The sequence below is a fragment of the Argiope bruennichi genome, chromosome 10 (assembly GCF_947563725.1).
Source record: "Argiope bruennichi chromosome 10, qqArgBrue1.1, whole genome shotgun sequence".
NCBI lineage: Eukaryota > Metazoa > Arthropoda > Arachnida > Araneae > Araneidae > Argiope > Argiope bruennichi.
In genome coordinates, this window is record NC_079160.1 from 66,908,579 (window position 1) to 66,936,349 (window position 27,771).

General features: G+C 28.5%; 1 protein-coding gene across 3 annotated transcripts in view; it reads left to right on the forward strand.

Moving 5' to 3' along the window:
- LOC129988203 (cadherin-23-like) overlaps positions 1-27,771 on the forward strand; it is a 209,276-nt gene that overhangs the window by 158,974 nt on the left and 22,531 nt on the right. For 2 of the 3 annotated variants that reach the window (XM_056096361.1, XM_056096362.1), the window contains exons 2-16: positions 13,339-13,442; positions 15,747-15,830; positions 17,450-17,601; positions 19,897-19,959; positions 21,648-21,737; positions 22,980-23,063; positions 23,176-23,301; positions 23,444-23,575; positions 23,775-23,853; positions 24,070-24,182; positions 24,300-24,497; positions 25,115-25,267; positions 25,783-25,947; positions 26,132-26,208; positions 27,135-27,387. In XM_056096361.1, coding sequence (XP_055952336.1) covers positions 13,376-13,442; positions 15,747-15,830; positions 17,450-17,601; positions 19,897-19,959; positions 21,648-21,737; positions 22,980-23,063; positions 23,176-23,301; positions 23,444-23,575; positions 23,775-23,853; positions 24,070-24,182; positions 24,300-24,497; positions 25,115-25,267; positions 25,783-25,947; positions 26,132-26,208; positions 27,135-27,387 — 1,836 coding nt within the window. In that variant the 5' untranslated portion in view covers positions 13,339-13,375. Of the gene's footprint in view, positions 1-13,338; positions 13,443-15,746; positions 15,831-17,449; positions 17,602-19,896; positions 19,960-21,184; positions 21,487-21,647; positions 21,738-22,979; positions 23,064-23,175; positions 23,302-23,443; positions 23,576-23,774; positions 23,854-24,069; positions 24,183-24,299; positions 24,498-25,114; positions 25,268-25,782; positions 25,948-26,131; positions 26,209-27,134; positions 27,388-27,771 lie in introns of those variants that run through there. The other variant, XM_056096363.1, reaches the window with a different exon arrangement.

The window sequence follows — 27,771 nt, forward strand, 5'->3', positions numbered from 1 at the left end:
CGAAAGAGAACAATTTAAACCGGAACTGGAGACGGGAGTCAAAATGACTCCGCGTTGTTCATTAGCTCTGATTATCACGTGGTATTTTGTCGAATAGAATCGTCACCTCAAAACCTTCAAGTTGTTCTTTCGGCAGCATGTTGGCAAAAGTCTAAATATGAACATGTGCATATAACCGAGTTATTCGTTTTCAAAGTTTTGTTGTTATTTATGGAGTCATTGGTTCCACGTCTTTGAAATTGCCTTTAATTTGAATAATGCAAAAAGAATAAAGAAGTATTCTTAAAATAATATTTTAAAATATTGTATTCTTCATTTTTGTTTGTTAAATTCTAACTATTATTAACATCAGTGTAATTCCGGAATATCTAAACGACGTAAATACTCATTAAAAAATTGTTTAGCTTTTTCTTATAACATCTTAGCAACGTTTAATATTATAACATTTAACATTTTTAATATTAATATTTTTTATAACTACATGATTTCCAGAATTTATTGCGTTTCGAAAATAAATTCCAATGCTGCTTACAAAAGACAAAAAAGAAAAATAGCAATAGAGACATTTTGACTCCTTGTTCCTGGTCACGTGAGGAAATTCATGTCTCCAGTTGCGGGTTAAAATAATATAAAGAGGGAATTGCAGCTCAGAAACTCTATTAAATGAGTCATCACTGGCTATTACAAATATTTATTAATTTAAAAGCTTTCATATTCGAAAGTAATTGTTAATGCAGAGACATAATACACGAATGACTGAATTGTAAGTTGCAATTTGCGTTTAACCAACCTTTTAAGCTAATGTACCATTCAATCTGAATATTTCGCTTACATATTGTACTCAACAAAATGATCATTTTAATTTTAAAAATCAGTTCTTTGCATTCTTGATATTTTTTAGCTTATTATGAATGTAATTTAAATGTGAAAAAAAACTAGAGCTGCTTTATCAAGCTCAAACAGCGTTTTTGCTATCTGAACACTCTTGATAATCATAAAAATCTATTCTATAGTTTTATTATGCTCTAAAAATGTATAGTTTTGGTGTAAAACTCGCATATATCAAATTTCTTTTGTCTTGCTTTTGAATTTAACATAATCTCTTTTATATATACAAAGATAGATAGACAAGCACATGTAAATCTAAAAAAAAAAAAAATTGGAATAACATAGTTCAAAAGATCGAGGTAAAATTCTTTTACGGCTATAATAATTTCAATCTATAAATGTCGTGTGACAAAATAAAGAAAGTTGTGTTTAGAACAAGCATTGATATTGTATGACTTAATAAATTTTTTTATAAAAGAAAATAATCGCAACATTTTGGGAGAATCTCTATAATTTCGGTTCCAGATACTGAGAATAGTTAAAATTAATTGTATCAGTTACTAAATCTTCATCAGAATCGAATTGTTGCAAGAAAAAAAGTTATAAATAGAGCAGTAATTCGAATATAAAACACAAATTATGTTTATTTTAATGCATTTTTTTCGAAACTGTCTGTGTTTCTTTCAAATTATATTTGCATATATATAAAGAAACATTTTTAAGTACAATTATCGCATAAATAGTTAATTGTCTAACACTTAAGAATCCCGTCACAGAATAGATACTTGATTTCTTGATTTGATTGAGGGTTTATATTTGATTTAACGATATTCTCAATTTCAATGCATCATTAAAATAAATAAATTCAAGCACATCCTATCATTTAAAAATGCAGTTTAATTTTTACATACCAGGAATGAATTAACAAACAAGAACTGAACTACTTTGATATCTAAATACCAGTTTTAATCTCAATAATCTCTCAATGTCTAATTATCATATTCTGTTTATATTATTGCATTTAAAATTATATTCCAGTCATCAATATTCGGATGATTTGACACTTTTATCTTTTAACTTTTCTTTTTCACTTTCACTAGCCTCCGCATAAACTGTTTCGCTAATTTATATTCATAGTAAATTTGTTTGATATTAACTTCCGTTTCTTATTATGATAGCTATATTCTCTGAATTCTTTCTTTCCAGTTTTGTATATAGTCCAATTTAACTTATCACCAATTACTTGAATTGTTTATAATTAGTTAAGCCTCGTTTCGTATGATTGTCCTAGATAATGCAGCTGTTTTATTTTGTAATTTTTAATGGACTTTCTAAGAATAATTTAAAGGATTATTTTAGATAGATAGATATCTTTGGAACATTTAGGATTTAAATAAATAATAAATTAAAAAACAATATCTATGCCCTTTTTATTCAAAGGAAGTTAATAAAGATTAAGCCTTGCATGACTTTTTTCCTTCTAAAGCATCATTTCCGAAAGATATTTACATCTGCTTTTTTAGATTATCAAAGAAGCATATCTGGAAAACATCATTTGCAATTACAATGACAATTTTCACTCTAATGTCACAATAAAATAAATTTTGTATTCAACACCTAATCCAGAATCAAATCGTTTGCATTAATTTGTCACGGTTTCCGCAACAAAATGTTATTTTCAGTGATTTTATCTTGGAAAATGAATCACTCTTCCTTTTCAACGACTTCACACGCAGCTGACCAATCACTAAATATCAGCTAGGAAAAAATTTATCGTTTGCATTTGGAATCCTATTAGAGTAAACAACTCAACAGTGCCTTGAGGACAGCGACACTCGACTGGAAGCGTTTTTATTTATGTGTTATTGACGAAAAGGAAATTGTTATTACCCTTATCTTTTTTTTCATCATCAGAAAATAATCTGAACAATTTTTTAAGAATCTGGCAACCGGTCGTGTGCTTTGGATATTGACCCAGCGACCTTCAAGCGCGCCAATAGAACTTGACCTGGAATTTTCTTCACCTTTTTTTCTACGAGATATCTCTTCTTTTCATGATATACTATGTTTACATTTCCGTGGACGCTGCAAGCAATAATTTTTCAGAAAATTGAGATCAATCAGTTTATTACCCTATTCTTTAGGAAAATAATCCTAAGGCAAGTACTATGATTTCGAAAAATGCCATGAATTGTAAAGGCGAAATGCCGTCATTTTTTTCCCCCTTCAGGGTTTTTTTTTTTTTTTGGCAATATTAACAATTGATCTCTTACTCCCCGCCCACTTTTTTACCTTAATAAGCCAATAAAAAAAATGCCTTTTACTTGTGGTGGGAAATCGCTTTTTTTTTTTGTTATTATTATTATGGGATAAAAAAATATTACACGAATACAATTGCATTTGAAATTGGATTCATTTTTTCAAAATACGTGTGTTTGAAACATGTGTCTTTGAACTGTTCTATGTATCTGCCATCCAAAACATGTTTATTTTGAAGTGGATATTAAAACGTGTATGAAATGGAAATGTATTCGTTTGACTGTGTAAAAACTGATTAATTACATTTTCTACTTCATTCAAAATAAATCATAAATCAAAATACTAATTGTATTTTAACACTTTATAATATCATCTCGTTTTGCAGATTTTCTTTTACAGCAGCGTTTCTCAACTTCTTTTTTATTTGTATAGCTCTTGGTCTATCATCAGTGTTCCACATACCCCACCCCCTACCCACATCAGTAATAATTATTAACGTCTGCATTCAAGTTCAATAATAACACTATAATACAGAAGTATTTTTATTTTTACCACTTATTCAAAATTTCGGCATATTGAGGATTAAGCACATTTGATTAATTAAATTAGAAATCGTTATAGAAGCACAATTAATAGGAATTTTGGGGTTGTTTGGCATCCTCAAACCACTTAGTAACTTAAAATCCGAATGCAAGATGATCAAGAAAGTCTTTACCGAACTTGTATCAAAAAATCTAGTCACAGAAATAAAATTTTGTTACAGAAAACAATGCGAATTATCTAGCCACTTTGTGTAAAGATTATTGAAATATAATTGTCAAGTCTTGATCTGTGGTCATTTCCTTCTTGATAGATACTGATCTTGCAGATAAAATATACTTATATTTATTATTAAAACTTCATATATTTTAAAATTAAAATTATTTCGGATTTAATTTAATTTTCTAGATATTTCATAATGAAATATAATTTGGATGGGAAACATTAATTGTTATAACTCCGTTTATCTTTTCTTTCTATCTATAAAGGTTAGCCATTACATCTTTTTTTTTCCACGTACTCTTTGAGACAATTTCAAGCACCACAGATTGAAAAACACTGTTTTAGAAAATAAAAAACTGTGACATCTGTTTATCGTGTTTTGATTGAAAATTATGGGTTTTTTATAAGCTCATATTAATTTCTAAAACATAGAAATTAGTCAAGATCTTTCATCTGCGATATAAATATCACTTGAAACTTTTCTTAACTGAAATTAGCGATTTGAATTAATAGAAATACATTAGCATTTCAATGGTTTTCTTTGATTTCTTTAAAATATAATTTAATAAAATTTGATAGTACATTCAAATAAATTGAATACTTACGAGGTGTCAATAATATTTCCTGAAAAATTTTCAAAAATTATTGATATAAAACTTGCTTTTATGCCTTATATACTATTATACTTCAATGCGGCCATCTATTTTTTTATTGATATTGTTGTTAATGTTTGGTTCAGTCTTCTATTATAATTATTTTTCCTTTAATATTTTCAAACAGATACGTCTTACTTTTTGCTTGTATGCTTGTCCATCATCACTGTTTGGGAATTGTCTCGATTCTAAGTGCAAGGCATGCATTGATGTTGAGGTTAAAGATCTATTTTGCAATTTTAAATCGAACGATAAAGAAACAAAACGAATTTACATTGCTACAACTTTCCATTCAGCTTTTAATTTTTTAGTAAAACATATAACTGAAACTCCTCTATTTAACTTAAATAGAAACCCTTTATCAAGAAAAGCTTTTAAAAAACATGATGCCATTACATCTATTATGTCTTTTGAAATAATATCTGTTCTTTAGTGTTCGACAGTCTTTTAAATAAGATGTTTTATAATTAGCAACCACTCCTTTTTAGCTTAATATCTCAACCTCCAGGACATTGATTAAAGACACAAAATGGCATTGATTAAAGGTGCTTTCTTCTTCATGGCCTTCTAGAGCCTCATATGCGCATAAATTGAACTGCCCCACAGGGAATGAATACATTCTTCTACCAGGGGAGCTGAACTTCTATGGGAAAACTATTTATCACGAGAAGAAAAAAAAGTGAATTACCATTTCAAGACGAAAGCTTGTTCAGCAGAAAATAATGTCACTGGAGGGACTACTGTCAGCTACCTGCTGGTAATTATGTATTGGCACAGAAAAAAAGTTGCCCAAGAAGCTTCAGCCCACCAACTGATTTCTCACTCTTTGATCCAATGCCAACCACATACAAAAGGCATGCCGAGATTAACATCGGAAGTCTTCAAGCCGAAATTGCTACATTTAATCATCTGAGATGTCACTGACTGTGTGTGTGCTTCGGGGCATATAGGCATGGCCTCCTATTTGCTGTTTACACTTCTGCAATTAGTTTCGTCTGTTTTAAAGGGATTAATTTATCATGATAATTGCTATTTGGTCTAATACTACAAGGATTTCAAAGTAACATTGAAAACAGGTGCTATGAGATCAAAAATGGAGTAAGAATCATGCTAAAGAAGTGAGAAGGTTGGTATCCGAAATGGGAAATTCTATTTAAGTCACTAAATACGTAACAAAATAGTTTTTGTTTCAATAACGCTAAAATTACGATGTAAAAGAGGCTGATTAATTAGTAGGTATTAACATGATTACTCAAGAGGAGTAATAAGGATTCAAAATCGCTTTGGGGATATGCAATACCCAATTCTTAAATGAAGATAATAAAATACTCGATACTTAAATTATAACAAGATATCCGGTAGTACTTAAATTATAATAAGATATCAGTGGGGTATGCAGTTATTCCATGGATATCTCTTATATGCATGGTATATTAAATTTGGGAAAGGAAAAGGCATTGCTGAAATTCAAATAAAAAAGCCATTAATATATTTGTGTATTGCTCAAATCACATTTTTTGACATATATGTGACAATTTATTCCTTTTTTTTATATATCTGTCGTAATTACAGATAGCCTTAATAACTGATTATTTATGTTTTTCACAGATTATTTGTTTAACGCTTATAACTACTAAATTGTACTATTTTATCTCTATTTTTCATTAAGTTGATTTGTTGTTGGACGTAAATATTATTTTATGCTTATTTTTATACTTGATGGTATACATTAAAGCAAATAAATTTTTGATTAGATAGTCGAATCAGTACCTTTTGCATAAAATAAATTTTGATTAGTTGAAAGAAAAACGCATTTCTAATACTCAAATGTTTCTAAAATCAAATTTTCCAAAAAAAAAAAAAAAATTGACAAAAGTTTCTAAAAAATTTTTAAAGATCGTTTGTTTGCTTGATATTTCGATAACAAAAACAAAATACTTAAATTTTTAAATGCATTTTTTAAATTTTGTATAAATAATAAAGATCAACAAACTCCATCCCGAGAAATTTATTTATGATAAATAAATCAGTCGAATCCAAATGCCCCCCCCCTTTCTTTTTGTACTGCAAATTTTGTGGAGAGTTAAATATAAGCTATCATATACATAATAAGCCTATTAAGAACGAGTGAGATTTATTAACTAACATAATTAGAAAATAACTACATTAACGACATTGGGCAATATTTCTATAACACAAGTGTAATTCCAATGGAGCAGATAACTGAAATCCCTTAAAGCATATTAATATTCCAAAGATGCCTTATTATCAGATAACTAGAAAACGATAAGCGTTACTACTAGACGTTTTTCGTATTCAAATTACCTGTTATATAAATGCAACTAAAAATATGATAAATTGACTCCGTTATTACAGCAAGTCTGGATAGTTCCTTTTCCTTCAAAAAAACTTTTATATCTTATTTCTTGCATCATTTAGTTCTTTAAAATGCAAGAAAGACCTCCAAAGTAGCTATTTTCTCAGCTGATGGAAAGGAAAATATGGCCAATGATCGGGTTTGCCTATAATGTTAAATGGATTGACTACTAACTCACTGGTTCAATAACATTCATTGACAGGCCATTATAGACATTATATGGCTTAGAACTGCTAGATGAACGTCATTGTAAGTATTTGAGGATGTTCGTTATGGCTGCGTACAACGCCCATCAATGATGAAAGATAGAAATCTCATTGTAGTTGACTTTTATATTTTTCTTTAGTTTCAAGTGCCGTAATATCATTGACAAAATCAAATCAAACCCAATCATTGTGGATAAGGTATTTTATAATTATAATACATTTAAATCTTTTGATTTTGTATTTTTTGTATAATAAGCTCTTTAAATTATGGTAAAAAAATAATACTAAAAGACAATAATTACAAAATTTTCGCTAGGTTTTTTTTTTAATACTTATTTAACATTAAATTGTCTTTGAATAATTAAATGATGTTTCTTTGGTAATAATTATTAATATAAAACTAATATCACATACGAAATAAAGCTAGCAATTTATTTTATAGCTATTTATTGTACATTTGTAATGATGTTTTTAAAATAAATTCTAACGTAAGCAAAATTACAGATATAATGACTAAAAAAGACATAACATTATCAACGGAATTTTATAATGCATTTAAATCTTTGGATTTCGTATTATAATAAGCTTGGTAAATATAGTAATAAAATAATTACCAAAAGATTAAGTTACAAAATTTTCGTTTGGTTTTTTTTTTTTTTAAATATTTATTTAACAATAAATTGCCTTTGAACTGTTAAATGGTGCTTTTTTTTTTTTTTTTTTGATAATTATAAATTTGAATACTAATATCAAACATCAAATAAAGATAGCTATTTATTTTATGGTTATTTATTGTAAATGTGTAACTATTTTTTTTAAATAAATTCTAACGTAAGCAAGATTACAGATATAATGACTAAAAGGAACGTAGCATTATCAACGGAATTTATAATTATAAAGCATTTAAATCTTTTGATTTCGTATTATAATAATCTCTTTAAATTTTAATAATAAAATAATTACCAAAAGATTATAATTTTTAAAAAAATCGCTTGGTTTTTTTCATAAATATTTATTTAACCTTAAATTGCCTTTGAACAATTAAATGAGGTTACTTTGGTGATAATTATAAATTTATTACTATTATCACACACCAAATAAAACTGGCTATTTATTTCATCGCTATTTTTTGTAAATTTAATATAAATTCTAGCTTAAGCAAGATGACAGATATAATGACTAAAAAAACGTAGCATTGTCAACGGAATTTTATAATTATAATGCATTCAAATCTTTTGATTTCGTATTTTAATAAGTTCTGTAAATATAGTAATAAAATAATTACTAAAAGATTATAATTATAAAATTTTCGTTTGGTTTTTTTTTAATATTTATTTAACAGTAAATTGTCTTTGAACTGTTAAGTGGTGCTTTTTTGGTGATAATTATATTTTGGTGATATTTTTAATAATCTATTATCAGACACCAAATAAAACTATATCTATATATTGTAAATTTGAAACGATTTTTAAAAATAAATTCTTGTGAAAGCGAGAGTACATATATAATAACTAAAAAGAACCTAACATTATTAATGAAAATTGATCGAATTAATGAAGTAAAAAAAATATTTTACTTTATTTCTTACTCTCTTTCTTTGCATCTTTCAATACATTAGATTTTAAGCTATGTGTTTCAATAGCTTATAATTGCCTCTGTTTACATAATCAATCCATGTTCGCATAATATTCATCAAATCTATAGAGTCACCCTTTTGATTGATATTTTCCAAAATTTGAAGTAAATCTAAAATACTAATAATATACCATTATTCTAAATTTCATTATCTTGTCACTGCATTTTTGAATTTTTGCTTTCACATTATACAGATAGACAGAAAAACTTCCATTAGATAGATTTGGTCTGGAATATGATAGAGTCGTTCAATTATAAGTGTAAAGACCTAATACCAAATTTATAAATAATATTAACGCCACATACTAGATTTTTTTTAATTATGGTCTCATACAGACTGACATAATTTCAACAATGTGTTTTTTCGGATTCAAGAAAGAGTGAAATGTGAAAATTCGTCTTATCCTTAAGATCTTTTTGTTGTTGTTTTCCTTATTGTAATGCGTTTTCTTTTTATGCGCCTTAATACTTCATACTTGAGAAAATAACCACAAGAATTCAATAACAACAAAACTACCCTTTTTACATTGCTATGATTTTCCTGAAAAGATCACGATAAGGTCAGAAGTCAAGGCAAACATCTGTTCTCACTGCCTCGTATCTGTCCAATAAGTCGATCAAATTTCAGAATGAAAGAAAGACGACTTTAAAAAAAAAATCCATCGCATTTACTTGAAAATAAATAAATTCTCGGTGACAAAATAATTCGATCTTATGGATATTTACGATTTTGACTAATTCAATTCGTTAACGATTTCTTCTCAACTTACGAATCGTAATTCACCATAAGAACTTGAACGCTTACAAAATCAGAGCACGTTCTAAAGAAAGATTTATTTCTATGCTTACAAGTGCCTGTGAGATTTTCTTCCAAAACCACAAGGTTTATTGACTGAAATGGAAAGATTCTTTTGTCTGTGATATTCAGTCGTGATGTTTTTGAACATATGACAGGAATTTGTACTTGCAGTTCTCTCTGTTTTAATTCCTATTGCATAAAAGCCTGATGTTGTGAAAACACTTTGTTGTTGCTATTAAAACCAGCGTAAGTGGTCTCCCAAAAAACTTTCTCTCATACTCTCTAATTTGTCATGACAGAGAACACCTTACATGGCAATGGGGTACAATAGTTACGAAACTTTAACATTTGGCGTGAATTTAACATTTTTATTGAATTTGTTGTGTCAACCTTGGCGATTATTTGGTGACCAGCGGGAATGGTCTCCCCGAAATTTTCTCGCATACTCTCTAATAAATTTGTCATGACAGAGAACATCTTATATGGCGATGGTGTACAATAGTTACGAAACTTTAACATGTGGTGGTAACATCATAAGCCAGATAACAACTTCCGGACAGGAGTGTACACTTTTGTCTAGTGGCTATGTTACTCGGCTATGAACCCTAACGTTGCGAGTTCGAACCTGAAACATGCACATTGGTGACCCTGGTTCTGAATAACCGCATCCTTCATTCAGCTGTCGTGGCTTCATCTACCGGCAACAACCACTCACACACGCTCGCCGTCGCCCGCCATAACACTTGGCGCGATAACAACGTTCGTCGCTCGCCATAACTGGCGCGATAAACTCTACCGACTCACTGGTGGGGGACTATTGTGGTGGTAACATCATAAGCCAGATAACAACTTCCGGACAGGAGTGTACACTTTTGTCTAGTGGCTATGTTACTCGGCTATGAACCCTAACGTTGCGAGTTCGAACCTGAAACATGCACATTGGTGACCCTGGTTCTGAATAACCGCATCCTTCATTCATCTGTCGTGGCTTCATCTACCGGCAACAACCACTCACACACGCTCGCCGTCGCCCGCCATAACACTTGGCGCGATAACAACGTTCGTCGCTCGCCATAACTGGCGCGGTAAACTCTACCGACTCACTGGTGGGGGACTATTGTGGTGGTAACATCATAAGCCAGATAACAACTTCCGGACAGGAGTGTACACTTTTGTCTAGTGGCTATGTTACTCGGCTATGAACCCTAACGTCGAGAGTTCGAACCTGAAACATGCACAAACATTTGACGAGAATTTAGCATTTTTATTGAATTTGTCGTGTCAACCTTGGCGAGTTATTTGGTGATTAATCCTGGCATAAAGCTAATAATATCCGAAAATCGAATCTGTGTTTTAGACACGTTTTTCCCAATCGATTAAAATAAAAATCTGACAGAAAACTACACTTGTAGTCAGAAATCCCATACCACATTTGATATATTTAAATGATTGTTTTTGAATTATCGCTTTGTCACGTTTCTGAAAATACAGACCGATTGAAATTCAACCCATAGTTGGTTTTGATTCACAAGTTTTGACAGTTGTCCACACTATAATTTTTAAATCTGTGTGCCGAATTTTATCTATCTAGCTCTCTTCGTTTTGTAGTTATCGAATTAAATTATATTCGAATAACTGGACAAACAGATTTCCTTTAAACAGGTTTTACTCAAAATTTGACAGAAATCCTCAAATTTGGTACACAGACTATATACCAAATTTTATTTCTCTAGCTCAAAGCGTTTTTGAGTTATCTTCGTCACAGACAGACGGACATTTTCCAAAAATATGTTTTTGGAATTCGGGGAGTTCCAAAACGAGGAGATTCGTCAAAATCTCGGGTTCGAATTTTTTTACGATTACTATACTTTCTCTGTTCTACTTGTAAGAAAAAGTAAAAAGGAATTTCTCATATTTTTTTAGCTATAATCAAAAAACTATTCAAAATAGCATGTCAAACTCGAAAGATAAGCAAGAATTGAATTAACTTCAACCGCAGTGGAAACCAAAGAAAATGAGCTCAGAGGCCGATTTAAGCATTTTGCAGTTTAAAGCAGTGCACAATATGGGCCCCTTTTTTAATAACTGGTCTATTTTGTTACATATTACATACATACAATATACATTTAGCATATTTTTAACTTAACCAACATGGTATGAAGTATTTATTTAATTTCATAAAAATGTGTATGATATACTTTTTAACATACAAATCATAGAAAAAAATTAGTAAAGTATTAAAATTCTTGAAAAGTTTAGCATAATTATCTGTTAATGATTTTCTTACTAACAATGAAAAGTAACTATAATTCATTGTAATTAAAAAAATGTATTAATTATGTGTTTGAGTTACAGTGTTCATTTATACGCTTTGATAAACATAATTATTATTAAAAATTCTGTCTTGAAGCTGCCTCTAAAGTAGAGATTCATGTAACAATCGAGGCTGAATTCTTTAACGATTAAATGTTTTTCCTTTGTATACTTTGAATACAAGAAAGTAGAAACTGACTAATAAGCTGTCAGACCAGACTCCTTTCATGGAGGTGGTCCTATAATGCATACAAACTTAAAGCAAATAAAGTATTTCGCATATTACAGAGAAAGGATTGAATCCATGTATTTTCCGCCCTTAATTAGAAAGCACCGAAGAGAATTTTGTGCTGTGTGTCCTAAATAATAAGCTTTCTATGACGAAAATGAAATTATGATTGATTGCTTCGATTAAAGACGACGTGAAAATCGTTATAAACCGGTCCTAACTATGCAGTTTTATGAAGTAACCTACTGTAAAAGAAATGTTGAATGTGAGCTAGTCGTAGAGAATTATGTTGGTACTTTTTTTAAACTTGCTATAAAAATAACAAACTATAAGGGAACAAAACACATATAATTCGAAGAAATGCTGAAAAAGAAAATCGTATCTTATAGGCACGTGCAACATATAACTAGTACATGTCGAACCTCTGATTACTTATACTCGTGATAAGATGGAATTTTGTTGTGGAAGTTTTTTCCTGATTTTATTGCTGAAAGAAAATTAAAACAGGTTCAGCAAAGAGATATAAAAGAGATATTTTTTAAAGATTTAAAAAAATTATGCGCAAAATTGTTATTATCACGGAAAAGATTTTTTTTTAAGTTTAAACTAATGCAAAAATCATTTTTATGCTGTAATATTTTCGGAAGTTTGCCAGAATAACGCCAAAAATTTCTCCTATCTTTAAATTAATTTTTTTTAAATTTTAAATTATTCCAAGATACATATTCCCATTCTCAAAATCACATATGTGCCAAGTTTGGTAGCTCTAGGCCAAATTTTCTAGCTTGTACAGCACCGACACAAACACAGGTTTATTTTAAGTAAGGATTGGCTTAAAAAAATATTCGAAATTTATGCTTATCTTAAGAAATTGGAAACTTATCAAAAGTTTAAAAGCAAAGACGTTGCAAAAATATTTTATTGCAAGGACGTTGACTAAAATATATTTTTTATTTTTATTTTTTCCAAATAATGAGCGACGGACTTTTAATAAGAATAATTAATGATTTTTATATATACATTAATGGATACTCTTCAAGAGCTAATTTAGTACCTTTTAAAGGTAATGGTATCTATGAACTTGTCTGTGAACAACCTTGCCTGTATAATTTTCGCTAACTTAACTATGATGTCACGCTAACTATTACTTGTATTTTAATTATGCTGAAATTCCTGTTATATTCATGGCTGATTGATGGCAGAAAGAGCATCTAACTCATAATATTTCCCTAACTATTTTGATCAACTACTTATGCTTTTCATTTTTTCTTCAACAGGTAGGCGCGGCCTGTAGTTGGGTCCTGCCATGGTACTATGCAGAGAGCACGGGTGATGAAGGTGGCCCTTCTTCTGGTCTTCTGCTTTTACGGCATACCTTCAGGTAAACAGGAGCTTTGCTTTTACTTTGAATCTCTCAAATAAATTTAGTACCGATTCATTTTAATCTTGGAATGGCAACATCGCTGTTGTGACTTTCATTGAGATCATGGAGTAAGGTTTGATTTCTATCCTAAGATTAAATCATTTTGAAAATGTTCACACATTTAGAGAATACGGAAGCCAAAGAATTTATCTTCATTTAATTACTTTTTATATGAATTTTTTGATTCTATAAAAAATATTATGTTAATAGTTAATCCATCATCCGGAAGTTATGACACGGGGGGAATGTCGTGAACCAATTGTCAAATGTAACAATCCTGATTGATTCTTTTATTATTTCATTTACATTGTTAAAAAAAATCCTCACGGCAAGTTGGAAGAGAAAGGTATATTCCTTTTCATTTGAATTATTATCTGTCAACATAAATTGTTGACGTTAGAAACGCTCAAAATTAGGCCGTGAAAATCTCTTTTCAGTCCTTGATTTCTAAGATATTGCTATTACCGAAAAATTTTTAATGCAAAAGTTGATCGTCCTAATGAGGCGCTAATTTGACTAATTAGATTTATTTTTCCATCTTTAATATTAAAAAAGTTATAGCGAAATTAAAATTTCAACCCCCACCATTTCCCATTACATTCATTAAATTAAAATCCCCCTCCCCTCAACTTTTGAACGAAGGGTGGTTTTGGTTTCTAGGGACCATGATAGATGAACTGAAGAAATTTTCCTTAAGACTTCTCATGAGAACCATTGCAATAGGTAGCTTTTCTATAAGAACCTATCTAAAAGATTTTGCTGATGGCTCTTGAAATACTGCATCTTTTTCTATGATTAAATTTGATAGATTGAATCAGTTAAACTCGAATAATTTGAAAACTACCTGTTAAAATGAAGAAAGTAGATTATACATAGATGATTCTAGAATTTGAACAAAGCAAGGAGCTTCTATAAGGCAAACAAATAGAATTGCTAAAAGAGAAAGGTTTACCTTAACCCTGAAGAGACAAGATCCCATAACAGAAAATGAAGTCACCGTGATTCCAAGTTTCCATTCTAAAGTTAATTCTAATTAATGAATTTAATGTTATGCATCGAAATTTTATGTTCATTACATTGATTTATCTATCTATAATCCATAGTAAATGATTTTGTGAAACACTGACTAAAAATAGTCACAGATGGAGAAGGTTTCAAGCAGCTGTACCACGTGTGAATAACATAATCAATAATAGGGAATGGGGACCAGCTTTGAGTAGACACAATGCTGGTATGATTTCTTTTTTTCAATTACAAATTTTATGAGAGAGTTGGAGAAAAAACATTCTGAGTCACTGGACCAAATATGTGACTGTGTTACTGCTCACAGTATTTGTTTCTCTCCTTGAGATTATAAAAAAAGATCGTGATATAGTAAAAAAATGTGAATTAAATATAGTTTTATTATTTAAAATATCGATTACAAATGTTTAGAACAACAATTTTTCAAACAACTGGATTATTTTTAAATAATTTAGGATGATATTCAGGACTAATTAAATTATTGTTCCTCTATGAAGCTACCCTCTTATCTTTAAATGTATTTAAAGGTACGTGTGAAATGAAAACATTCAAAAGTAATTAACTGATATTTTTAGCATATTTCATTAATACATATTGTTTTCTAAATACGTTGCTGCTTGTGTTATAATAAATCTAAACTGATTTAATAAAGACATTTTAAAATATTTCTTAAACTAGACGAAAAACAATATGGAAGATTGCGGAGGAATGTTACGTTCTATCCAAGTTTTTCTAAAGTCTCATTTGCATAAGAGTTTCTTCACTATTAACTCCGTAACAGTTTAGTTTTCTCCATCAAATTTGTGGATCTAGTCATCGTTAATTTGTTGGAGTTTGTGGAATGTGCCGTACATCGAATTGATCAAAAATCCCTGGAATGCTTCTGATAATGATGGATTCCATAACATTTTATATCATTATAAATCCATCTATGAATTAATTAATTTTAGGTTAACAAATGCAGTAACTCAGCACTTGTACAATTTATGACGGTTGAGGATTAAACTATGTTGCGATCTATGCAAATCCAGATATTTAATTTCAAAAAGTTACATATTTCAAATATTGGCATTATCAATTTAAAAATGAAATTTTCATGAACTTAATTGTGATAAAAATGTCTTAATTGATCTATGTTTAAAATTTCACACAATTGCTTTTATTATTATTTGTTATTGCTATTGCTACTCTTTTTTAATATTGTCTTTCTTGTTTTTTTAATGTCCTTATATCTTCTAGTGAAAGCCAATTCTCCACCAAAGTTTGCCCTAGACGGGGCAGGCGAGATAGTGGTCAAAGTCCGAGAGGGGCCGGACAGCATAGGTAAGATTCATTTCTTTAAATGAATCTAATAACTTAATTAAATAAATGTTTTTCAATTAAATTTATTTAAGAATAAAGTTATGCTTTTCATACTTATTTCTTTTATTCTAGTTAAGTTAAGCATATTAATTTATCCGTCGAATTTATAAACTTTTAATTACTCATATTTTTGTATGTTTTTTACTTTATGCAAACTTTTAGTGGAATAGTGTGGATAATTGGTAGTTTGAGCATATGTAAATTTTCGCTCTTAATCATCAGTAGCATGATGTTATTTTTTAACGATCTTGTCTTATTTGGTTTTGATTATTGAATGTTTGATTATTGGTATGTCTGCCTGTCTACCATTATTGTATGGAAGACAATAAATATCCTCCATAATCACTCTTGTCAATATGCCCAGGGCAGTTCTGGGTACCTCGGGTAAAAGTTTTTTTATGACATGAATTTCTGCTTTTTGCTGACTCTGAAATTGTCCATTAAAGAGAATGGTATTTTTTATTATTGAATTTCATTTTAACAAAATGACAGAATTTACTTAATTAATATGCTTTTTATATCCTTTTTAAACTGTGTATTTATAATATATAATTCTTTTATAAATTCGAATAGATTATTAAAATCGTGAATTTTCTAAAACAAGATTTGACAAATTTGTATTTTTATTTCGGTTTCCTTTCGGTATTTTCGGTATCGGGTCCATTTTTTCTTTGAGGGCATAAATACAATTATTTGAGGCTGTCAAGAAACATAAAAGTCAATCATTTTATTTGAAAAAAATAAATGGGCAACTAATAACCTTTATTTTTTTACAAACACTTTTAAGCATATTATAAATTTTTTTCTTCTCGTCAAGGCTGAATTAAATAAGAAGTTCTGAGTGTTTTTTAATTTGTTTTCTTTAGATTAATTAACTAAAACCCTTTTTGGTTACGAGGGTTATATTGTGGTGGATTTTACCGCCTTGAACAATAGTCATATGACAAAGAATACTTCTAAACTGGCACTCCTTCTTTAAATTTCCCAACACACCAACAGACGGGCGTCTGATCCTTGACTTATTTAACAGGCAGTAAACCAATACACACTGCGAATCTTCTATGAAAATCTGTCTTTAAAAACTCGTTCCATCGGTTGCGAAACCGAGACTATCGTTAAGTCACCATGAGTCGCGATTCTTAGTCAAAAAAAAAAAAAAAAAAAGAGCAAAATATACACAGTTGCAAATTTTGCACCCTGCTTTTCTCCTTCTCGGTGATTTTATAACTTTTATAGCTATCTTAAATTTCAAAACCACTAAAACCACTGGTGGTCTACCAAACTTCGGCTTCCTCTGCTTTTAAAATTCGAAATTTAAAGGCTGCTTTATGGTTCTTCCATACCTATTAATCAAGAAACTATTGCCTATTCTTTGCTCACTCATAATAGTTACTGTCTTATAGATGACATCATAAAATACGTTCATTTAGATAATACGGTTGAGTTATTTTAGTCTAGGGGTGGCATTTATTTTAGCTATAAGATAAATCTATACTGTCATCATCAGCGTTAACGGTTAAGATATCACTAACTATCAGTTTATTCTTATTCTTACTTACTATTGTTGATCTTTATTCTAGGTAAGCTTTTGTACAGGTTACGTGGCGAAGATGCTGACGGCGATCGCCTCACTTTTGGTGTCGTCGGACCCGTGGGCCAGGAAATACTGCGCTTCGAACGGCTTGGAGCTACCGAGGCCAATGTCTATCTCAATAAAGAGCTGGACAGAGAGGTCAGTAAATAATGGCTGCCCATACAAAAGGATTCTCACTTCCTTTACAGATAATATATTAAAGGAATAATATCTCTAATCTGGATCGGAATGGTGGACACTTGGTGGGCGATGGTATGCATTGTTCCACCTGTCGAAGCTGTTGCTATATATCTGATGACGAAGATGAGACAACAAGGAAACTATTCAATAGTTTTCCTGTCTGAGATGGACAGAAAAAAGATGGTAATCGGTGACGAGTTTTAAAAACATCATAACGATGCATTAATCAAGTGATTATTCGTAACAATGTCTTTCAAAAGGGGATTCTTCACCCAACAGTCTCATACGGTACATAGAATAAAATTCATTGTTTTATTGAGAAAAGCAGAAGGATTTTAATATTGAGCTAAAGATACGCTGATCTGTATCATTATAAAAAGATGGGGATGTGGGATCTGATGTGTATACATTTCAACATGTATTAGAGCTTAAAGAAATGAGCTTCTACTAAAATTGTTCTAAAAGCTCCTTCTCAAAAAAATAGAATTTACCAAAAGATCGTTGAAATTCGAATTATCATTACGTAATTTAATAAGAAGGTTAGGAGGGGATTTGTAGATTTTTGTGGGATACTTAAAACGGTTGAATTACTTCATTATCCTCGCTTTTATTACTAGTTTATAATTCCTTCCCAAAACGACAAATCAAATTCCGTTCATGCTTCTATTTTTTATTTACAAAATAGGGAAAAAAATCTATCTTTTAATACATTAGGTGCGTTTAAATCATCGGAATCAAAAGTTCTAATGTGTAAAATGTTGCTAAATTTATTTGTAATAAACTCTCAGTTTCTGCATTAGCATTGCATTTTGCTTCTTCTCGAGAACGATCTTAGTTTATTTTTCCTGGCTGGTCGGTAATTCGAGAAGAAGCAAAAATGGGCTGACTGCAATAGTTATTGCAAACTTATGCGTAAAATAAATTTTGTTGCATTTTTCTCCTTCAAATTTCTCTCCCATTCATCTTTCTGTATTTAAATTGTTTCTCTGTATTCCATCATTATCAAATGCGTTGAAAGACTTGCTTACAATATTGTTGAATTGCCAATCAGATCTTCTTGTAAAAAAACTCCGTTGTTTGCTGTTTGGGACAGCTTATTAAAATATAAGCTGTTAAAAAAATTATATAATTTTAATATCAACTATTTTTAATAAAATAAGCAATTATAAAACGAAGCAAATTATGAAGTTTTTAATAAAATCGATCTAATACGTGAAATTCTGTCAATTCAAACAGCATATGAAAAGAATTTAGAAGTATTTGAAAAATAAAAATAATATATTTCAAGAATTGAATTCCGAGATTTCCAGCTTTTATTTTTTTTCCCCCATTTTTATTGGATTTGTTTTTGTAGTTTTCTTTTATTTAATCAATATGAGTACAAAAAAAAAAACATATGACAAAGATTATTTTTTTTTACAGTAGTTTATGAAAAAGGCAGAATCTTGCTGTGAAGATATTCTTTCATAGATAATGTTTTTTTAAAGAAAGATTTTTGACAATAATTTGAAAATTAAATGCTTTACCTTTTGTACCTAAAATATTCAATACATGTCTCAATGATCAAATAGGAAAAATAGACGATGGCCTAGGGCTTCTATGACTTTGAAGAGACATGTAGCCTCTAGTCATTCTGAGGGGTGGGGAATTTCTTTCATGGTAAATTTTGTGCTTTTATTTGATTTAGAAGGATCACTCGAATTTTTTTATACTACAGTCAAAAATCGTTTAAATTTCAAAATAACAATTTAAAAATTTTTCATGTTTTTAAAATTTGCCTACTGATCAGTGTGGTTCTTACTTTTTCATAGTTGGCTGACTGATTCGCATATCAATAACTCCGGAAAGCTTTGTATTAGAATTATGTCAAAAAAATTCATATTATATAAACACACACACACATATAGTGTTCTCACGAGTTACTGAATCCGGGTATCTTGAAAGTGACCTCAATTAAATGTTTTTCAATTTCAATTAGTTATTAGTTCAATTAGTATTTAAAAACTGCTTATATAGAGATTATAACAGCATCAACATCAATAATTTTTCTCCTGGTTTTGAAAATTAAGGTGAAAGGGACCCATGAAATTTATATGCTTTAAGGGCTGCACAAAGAATCATCCAACGTTCATTAGATACGCTTGCCAAATTAATTAGTTAGTAAATTATTTCAAATGAATGAAATATATTTACAATTTGTAACCGAATTATGAAATCGCTTTGTTTTCTTATTGATTTTGAATTTTATTTCAGATGGCTGATTCATATTCCTTGGTGCTCACACTTACAGATGGAAGACTGGGAGACGGACAGTTTGTAAGAATTCATTTATAATAATTACCACGTGTGATGAATGCCTTATAATAGGAAATTATCAATACATTGGTCCTGATTCCTACATATTGGTTTCTTTTGAAATTGTGTCTTTTAATGCTCTATCTATCTAAAAATTTATTTCTAGTAAAAAAATGAAGAAAAATAACAAAATTGTCAAGAAATTTTACAGCGAAAAATACCAATAATGTCGCAAATATAAATAAACAAGAGAATCAATAATGTTCAATTAAAATAATAAGATAGGTTGTCCATCAATATATTCCTTGGATGAATTCTAAAAATATAATGGAAGATATAACAACAAATTTGTGATTTTTTTTATCTACCTTTAGAAAACTATTTTTCGGATGCAAGAAATGGCTGCTAAAAATAGAAGATAATTTTCTTTTGAAAATATTCTTATTTATTTCTACCTTTAGACTAAAAATTTTTCTTTTCAATCCATTTTAATAGATAATCATATTCTATTAATCATTGATTAATTAATTAATTTGGTTAATTAATTAATTTGATTTTTGATTGATTGATTAATTTGATTAATTCATAACTATGTAACAACTCAAGACACACCATTTTGTATGAGATAAGGAACTGAAACATTTAAGATTCTGTCTTTCTGAAAAATTTGTCAAAACTTATCCCAATCTATATAACATCATGCAAAGATTGATGAATTTGGTGGTAAACATATTCCCCTAAACAGAGATAAAAGAATGGTTTTCACTTGATACGACTTCTCAGTTCTACGCAGTTAAAATTACTGTAATTGGATGTTAAGAAGTGTAGGAAGAACCACAATTTCGCACAATGTAAGAGTTAACGTAAATTTTTTTAGAAAATGTGACTTTAAATTATTAGGAATAAAAGTAGACTATTGAATTATAAACTGAATGAATTTATTACATATACTTATCTCATTTGAAAACACAGAATCAATTTCATTTTCTATGTAATTATATTTAAATCTTTATTACAGCTGCTACAGTTATTACCTCTTTACAGTTATTCCATATAAAATATTCCGTAACATGGCAAGCAGAACTATCTCAAGTATGCAGTATTCTAACCGCTTAGCCACTTGAATGAGAAAAAAAAAATTTAAATTTAAATCTTAAAAGTCATTATTTAACTGTGACCGCTATTCATATTTGTTTTCGGTTTTCGATTCAAGCGGAAGACTGGGTTTGCGGTTTTTTTGAAATTCGTTTATTTCTTTATTCACATATTATAATGAAATTCAGTAATGGGGTAAAAAAAGAAAAACGACAATTAAAGTTTTTTAAAGAATATGAATTCAAAATTTTCAGCGATACTGGACACTTATATAAAAAAATTTCATTAATGATCGTTACAACTGCTGAATATTTTTAGCTTAAGATCTTAGGAAGAAAATTTATTGAAAGAACATGTAATAAAATCAAGGATTTTTCTGATTACTTTGCGGTTGGATACTTATAAAATGGTTGAATATACTTTTGATTCGAGATTCATTGTTCACGATTAAAGGTATAAGAATTAATCGACTTTTGTTAAGTTGAAATTAATAAATAGATTTTAAATTGCTTTCTTTATATTTTATAATTACTGTATTATTAGGCGGTATTCTATAGTTGAAACTTAACTGTGCCATACCACTTAATTAATATGACTTTTTTCTGATGTTACAGATCAGACATTCCATGCTTATTATAGTTGAAGATGTAAATGATAATGAGCCAGTATTTAAGTCTTTCAGATCAACGATTAATGTGAGAGAGGTAAGTTATAACTTTTACAGAACACTCACTCAATCACGTTAGTTTTAATTAGTCGTGAAATATTTATTATTATAAATTTCATGTGTTATTAAAGTTATTTGACTTATTCTCACAGCTTTTGTATGGTAATGTAGAATTCTTCACAGCAATATAATAGAATTCACAGATCTATATTACACTGCTTAGAGTATTATTGAATGTGCTTATATAAGACTATCTTTTTAAAAATGAATATCATTATTATATCTTTATTACCATCAAATTATACAAATGTATTATTTTGCAAGATTATTAACTTCATTCAAAAATAAGAGATTAAATTTGTTACAACATAAAAAAAACATGTAAATTCTAAACAACATTTGTTACTTCAATTTATAACAACCTTTACTGGATGAAGTAGTAAACCAATTCCTTGTATTAATTAAGTTTTGTGGATACTTTAATTTTTAGTTATTATTTTAGATGCTTGTGTATTAATCGCATGCCATTAATAAACTTGGCTTAACTGCATCTCTTTGGTGAATATAGTCAATGAATTATCATGTCATTTTTGACAATTAATCATTGGTTGCAATAAATATGGCATATCTTTGCCATATGATTAATATATAAGTACCTTATTTTATGTTAATTTAAAAGCATTTAAAATATTGACTTGTATGTTGAATTCTTAAAATAATGTAAGCAAAAAAAAAATGTGAAGAGAAGTTGGAATGTACTTAGGAAATGTGATATGAAAGAAAAAAAAATATTTGTTTATCCAGTTAAAATACTTTATTTAAAAATCTGTTTCTCATTAGTTAATTTGCAAAATAACTTGTCAATGTGTGAAGTTATATATTTATTACACATAGAAGTTGGTTTCATCATTTATTTCTTGAAATAACTTACTTATACATTTGTATTTAAATTAAAATTACATTTTTAAAACTAGTCTTTTCATTTAAAATCATATTAGACTAAACCATTGCTAAAGCATATTACAAAAATAAAATATATGCTTTGATCTGTAAAATCTGATCTTTTCATTCTGCTCACAATCAAACTGAAGCACAATATTAAAAAGTAAAACTTAAATATAGATTAAATCCACTTCTGAACATTTCATGTGGTGCTTTAATAATCAAGTTTTTTCATTTGTTTATTTCCTTATTTTTATATATAAATACTTTCAGTTATGTAAATAAATAAATTTGTATTTTTAACAAAATTTCAATGTCTAATTTTTTTCTCCCTAAGGACTCTCCACCTAAAATTTTAGAAACAGTTGAAGCAATAGATAGTGATGCTGGACCTTTTGGACAAGTCATCTACCAACTTGGTGTAAGTATTTGTATATTTATAAACTAGATTTTTTAAATGAATTATTTTGCTTTATTTGAATCATTGCATCACTTTTAATATTTATTATGGTATGCATTCTCTATTTTAACAGAATGTTGATAAAGACACATCCGAAATATTTTCTGTACAAACATCTCAAGGTAAAGGAGTCATAAGTTTGACTGGATCACTTGATTATGAGAGGAAAAGCCTCTACCAGCTTCGAGTTCTGGCTATTGTGAGTATTCAATTAAAAAAAATTATAGCTATCAATTAACTCAGCATATGGATTAAAAGGACAATTAAATTTAAAAGAAAAAATACTTTTTCATTCATTTATTTGCTTTTGTTTAATTTTAATTATTCCATTAAATATACAGGACAGAGCAAATACTGGTCGGCGTAATACAGCAACAGCAGCTATTGTCATAAAAGTGGAAGATGTCGAAGATCAGCCTCCAGTATTTATTTCAGTTCCATCTGTGACCAGAATACCTGAAGATTTGCCAATTGTAAGTTTTTAAAAATATCACTTTTGTGTTCACTAGAGAATTTTATAAATATGCCAATATAAGTAGAAAGTTAGATCAATAAAAATCAATGTATATATATTATATTCCTTTTTTTACCTGATGAATTTTTATTGAAAATAAATATTTATTACCATTTATTTCTTTATTTGTTGTTTTCATATTGTGTTCAATTTTTCAGAATTCTGCAGTACTTTCAGTCAAAGCAGTGGATGGTGATAGAGGTGTAAATAATGCTATTACCTATCGCATCTCAAAAGGTATTTGATTTCCCATATTTTTTTAATATATATGCATACTATTTTCTGATACTTTTTATAAAATATTTATGAGTTACATTGGTCTATTCCATAGGTTTCATCCTTAAATAGGAGTTTTAATCAAGTCATTTATCTTATCATTAATTTGTTTAGTTATTTCTGATGTTATACTTATAATAGGCATATAATTATAGCTGTTGTTTTTTCACTTTACAGGATCAAGAGGCTTATTTTCCATTGATCGCACAAGTGGTTTAGTCATAGTTAGTGGAAAACTTGATCGGGAAAACACTGACAACAGAAATGGAGCATTCATCTTAGAAATAGAGGTAAAATGATTAAATAAATAAATATTTCATTTGAAAAAAAATATTAAATATTACTTTTATTTGATATAAAATTTCATAAAAAGAAATTATTAACAACTACTTTTTATCTATGTTTAGGCTCAAGAAGTTGCTCTTGGAGTGTACCCATCTCCTAGCGTTACTACTGAAGTCACTATAATTGTAACAGATGTTAATGATGAAACACCTACATTTTTAAGCCGCCAGTATATTGCAGAAATTAATGAAAATGCTGAAGTGAATGTCCCAGTGAATTTGTTGGGCTCAAGTATTGCAGAAGTGTTTGATCATGATCAGGTACGTTATGTAATCTTTATAATAAAAGATAATGTCTTTTTGTTTTGTTTTATAATTATCAATTCAAGTATAATGTTGAAGTGTTACTAATGTGGCATTTCTTATATATCCTTAAATTAAGATCTATGTATCATTAATATCCTTAGATTAAGATCTATGTATGGAATTCAGTACCATTATGAATACAATATAATGCCTTTAATTGCATTCCTTTAATATAATACTTCTTAAAGTGTATTTTACTCAGAATATTTTGATGATCTTAAATTTTTTTGATATTGAATTTTTTAATATTAAAAATAATCATAAAAACTATTAATTATTTAATATTAAAAATAACCATAATCCATTTTTTAATAAATCTTAAAATCTTTTTAAAAATCTTTTTTAAATAATTTTAATGCAATTAAGGCTTTTCTCTCTTATTTTTATTTAATATCAGAATCACAAATATATTTTTCAAACAAAAATAAGATTGCCAATCAAAGGAGATTAAGATACCTGTTTTCTTTTTATTATTTTTATATGAGTAATGCACTTTATTTATATCATTTTGTAGAATATTTTTGTAACTATCAATATGGTGCATTCATCACATTTTCATTCTTTGATTATAGGGAAACAATGGAACATTTAAGATCTTCTTGGAAGGTGATGATTCAGTTTTTGATGTTACTCCATCAGAGGGTGTAAACGAAGCCTCTTTTCTCATTCGTGTGAAAAATTCTGTGGCTTTAGATTATGAAAGGATACAAGAATTTAATTTCAGAGTAAGAATAAATTAGTACTTAATTAATTATATCAAATCTTTGTTCATGATATGTTTCTGTGTTTCCTGTTTTATTTATGTTCTGTGTTTTTTTTGTTTTTTTAATTTTTATTATAAGAAAGAAAATATTCTTAGTTATATTCTATATTAATATTCAAATATTTAAAGGTGTTCTTATACTACATTTTATCTCTGATGCACCTACCTGACCTGTTATTTAAAATGAAAAGCATTTAAGCATAAGCATTGGAGCATTTAATTATTTTCATAAAAATAAATTAATAAAACCATTATTTATTTAAAATTATTATTTTCAGTCTTGTACTGTATGGATACTTGTCTGTTAATATATAATTTATCCTATATTTTTTAATGATTATTTCCTAATCTCACTTGATTATGAACCATTTCTTTCCTGGTTTATCATTACTTATTGATAAAAGCTTGATTTTTAAAAAAATATTTTTAATTAATTATTAAATATATTCAGAGGTATTTTTTTAAATTTATTTGTAGATTGTTGCTCAAGAAACTGTTCCAATTATGCCAAAATCTAGCACAGCTGATGTCACTGTATATGTACGTGATGTTAATGACAATTTCCCTGAATTTTCTGAGGATGTATATCGAGTGTCAGTTCCAGAAAATGCTGCAGCTGGAACTATTCTCACAACAATTAGGGTAAATGAAAAGACAATTTTATATAATATTCAGTGAATTATGATTTTAGTGTCTTTGTGAAGTACTTATATTGAAAAAAAATGTTATTTTCATTATGCTTTAAAAGTTATGTAGATTTTTGTTTTAATGTTGTCATTTAATATTCTTTAGTATTCTTAATTATTATTATAAATATTCTTTTTAGGCACATGATAGAGATTCTGGTGATTTTGGTACAAAAGGAATTCGATTTACAGATCTCAGAGGTCAAATTGCTGATAAGTAAGCAACTTTACTTTTTTAAAAAATAATTTTCAAATGGTCAGCTATTTTTATATTGCAATGCAGAATATATTATAAAACATGGATATGTTTTCTACCTTGAGGTTATAAAAATATTTGAAAATCCAGTTTAAATATTTTTAAGAGCATATATAATAATCACATAAAAACTATTATTTAAAACATTTTTGTATCTATACATGTACCTATGACATGCTATTTAAATGGCAACATAGCTAGTGCATATTTTAAAGTATAATTATTAGTATATATATAATACTTCCAAAAATTAGTTACATATTAGTATTTTATTTCAATATACATATTTTTAAATCCTAATTATGTGACAAGAATTGCATGTATACACTAATTATATTTCAGTATTGTACCCTGCAGTAATCATATGTTTTATATAACATAAATATTGTACTAAATAACTGGAATGATTCAAACCTATTAAATTGTTTCTTCTTTTAGAGTTGTTTTTGAATATATCTGGGCTCATTATTTATGAATGCCATATTAATACAAATATGATTAGTAGATTAATTTAATTCAATATTTGGTGCTTCATATTATTATTGTGTATATATTTCATCATTTTAAATTATTGAAATGTATCATTAAACTTCAAATTTTAAATTTCTTTAAATTATATTCATTTATTAATGAATCAATCAATAAAAATTGCTTTATTTGCATATAAAGTTTTACATTTTAATTGCATTGTATTTAATATAAAATTATGATGCAAGTTCATTTTTGGTGTAAGTATTTATTCTAAAATAGATTTTCCATTTGGCAGACCTATATGCTCTTATTTTCATTTATTTAAAAAAATTAATTAGTAATTCTTAATTTGACAAGTATTTAAGGTTTCATATTTGCTAGCTTTGCTAACCTTTTGTTATTATCATTTTAATTAGGCTTCATTTAGATCCGGTTTCTGGTGTTATTTCAATTAAAAGTGCTGATCATGGTATGGACCGGGAAACTACGTCCCAATATTTTGTAACAGTTGAAGCTAGAGACAGTAATGGTCTGGGTAATAGAAATACTGTGCAGTTAGTGATATCTGTTGATGATGTAAATGACAACACACCACGATTCCTCCAACAGAAGTATGAAGCGAGACTCAATGAAAATGAGGATAATTTTCTCACCCCTCTTATTGTGCAGGTGAGTTCTTCTGTTACAGAGAGAGATTCTTAATATTTCGATTTAATTTGCTATCAGGGAAATTGTTTTTAATTATTTTTGCTATTTTGCCTTTCTAGTTTGTTTTTAGTGTAAAAGAAACTAAATTTTCCTATTTCATTTCTACAAATTTCTTAATGCTTATTTTCATGGATTAGTACAAAAAACTGTGTAAATTGCAAAGCTGGGAAAGGGGTGCTATTAACCTTCATTTTATATTCATTTTCTAACTTTGGGATTGCTGCTGAAGTTCTGCTTGCAAAAATGGGGGTTATGAAAAAAAAATTCTTACCTGAAAAATGATTATGAATCAAAATTATTTAAGAATTCCTGTATATATAAAATTCCCATTATAGTAAATACTAA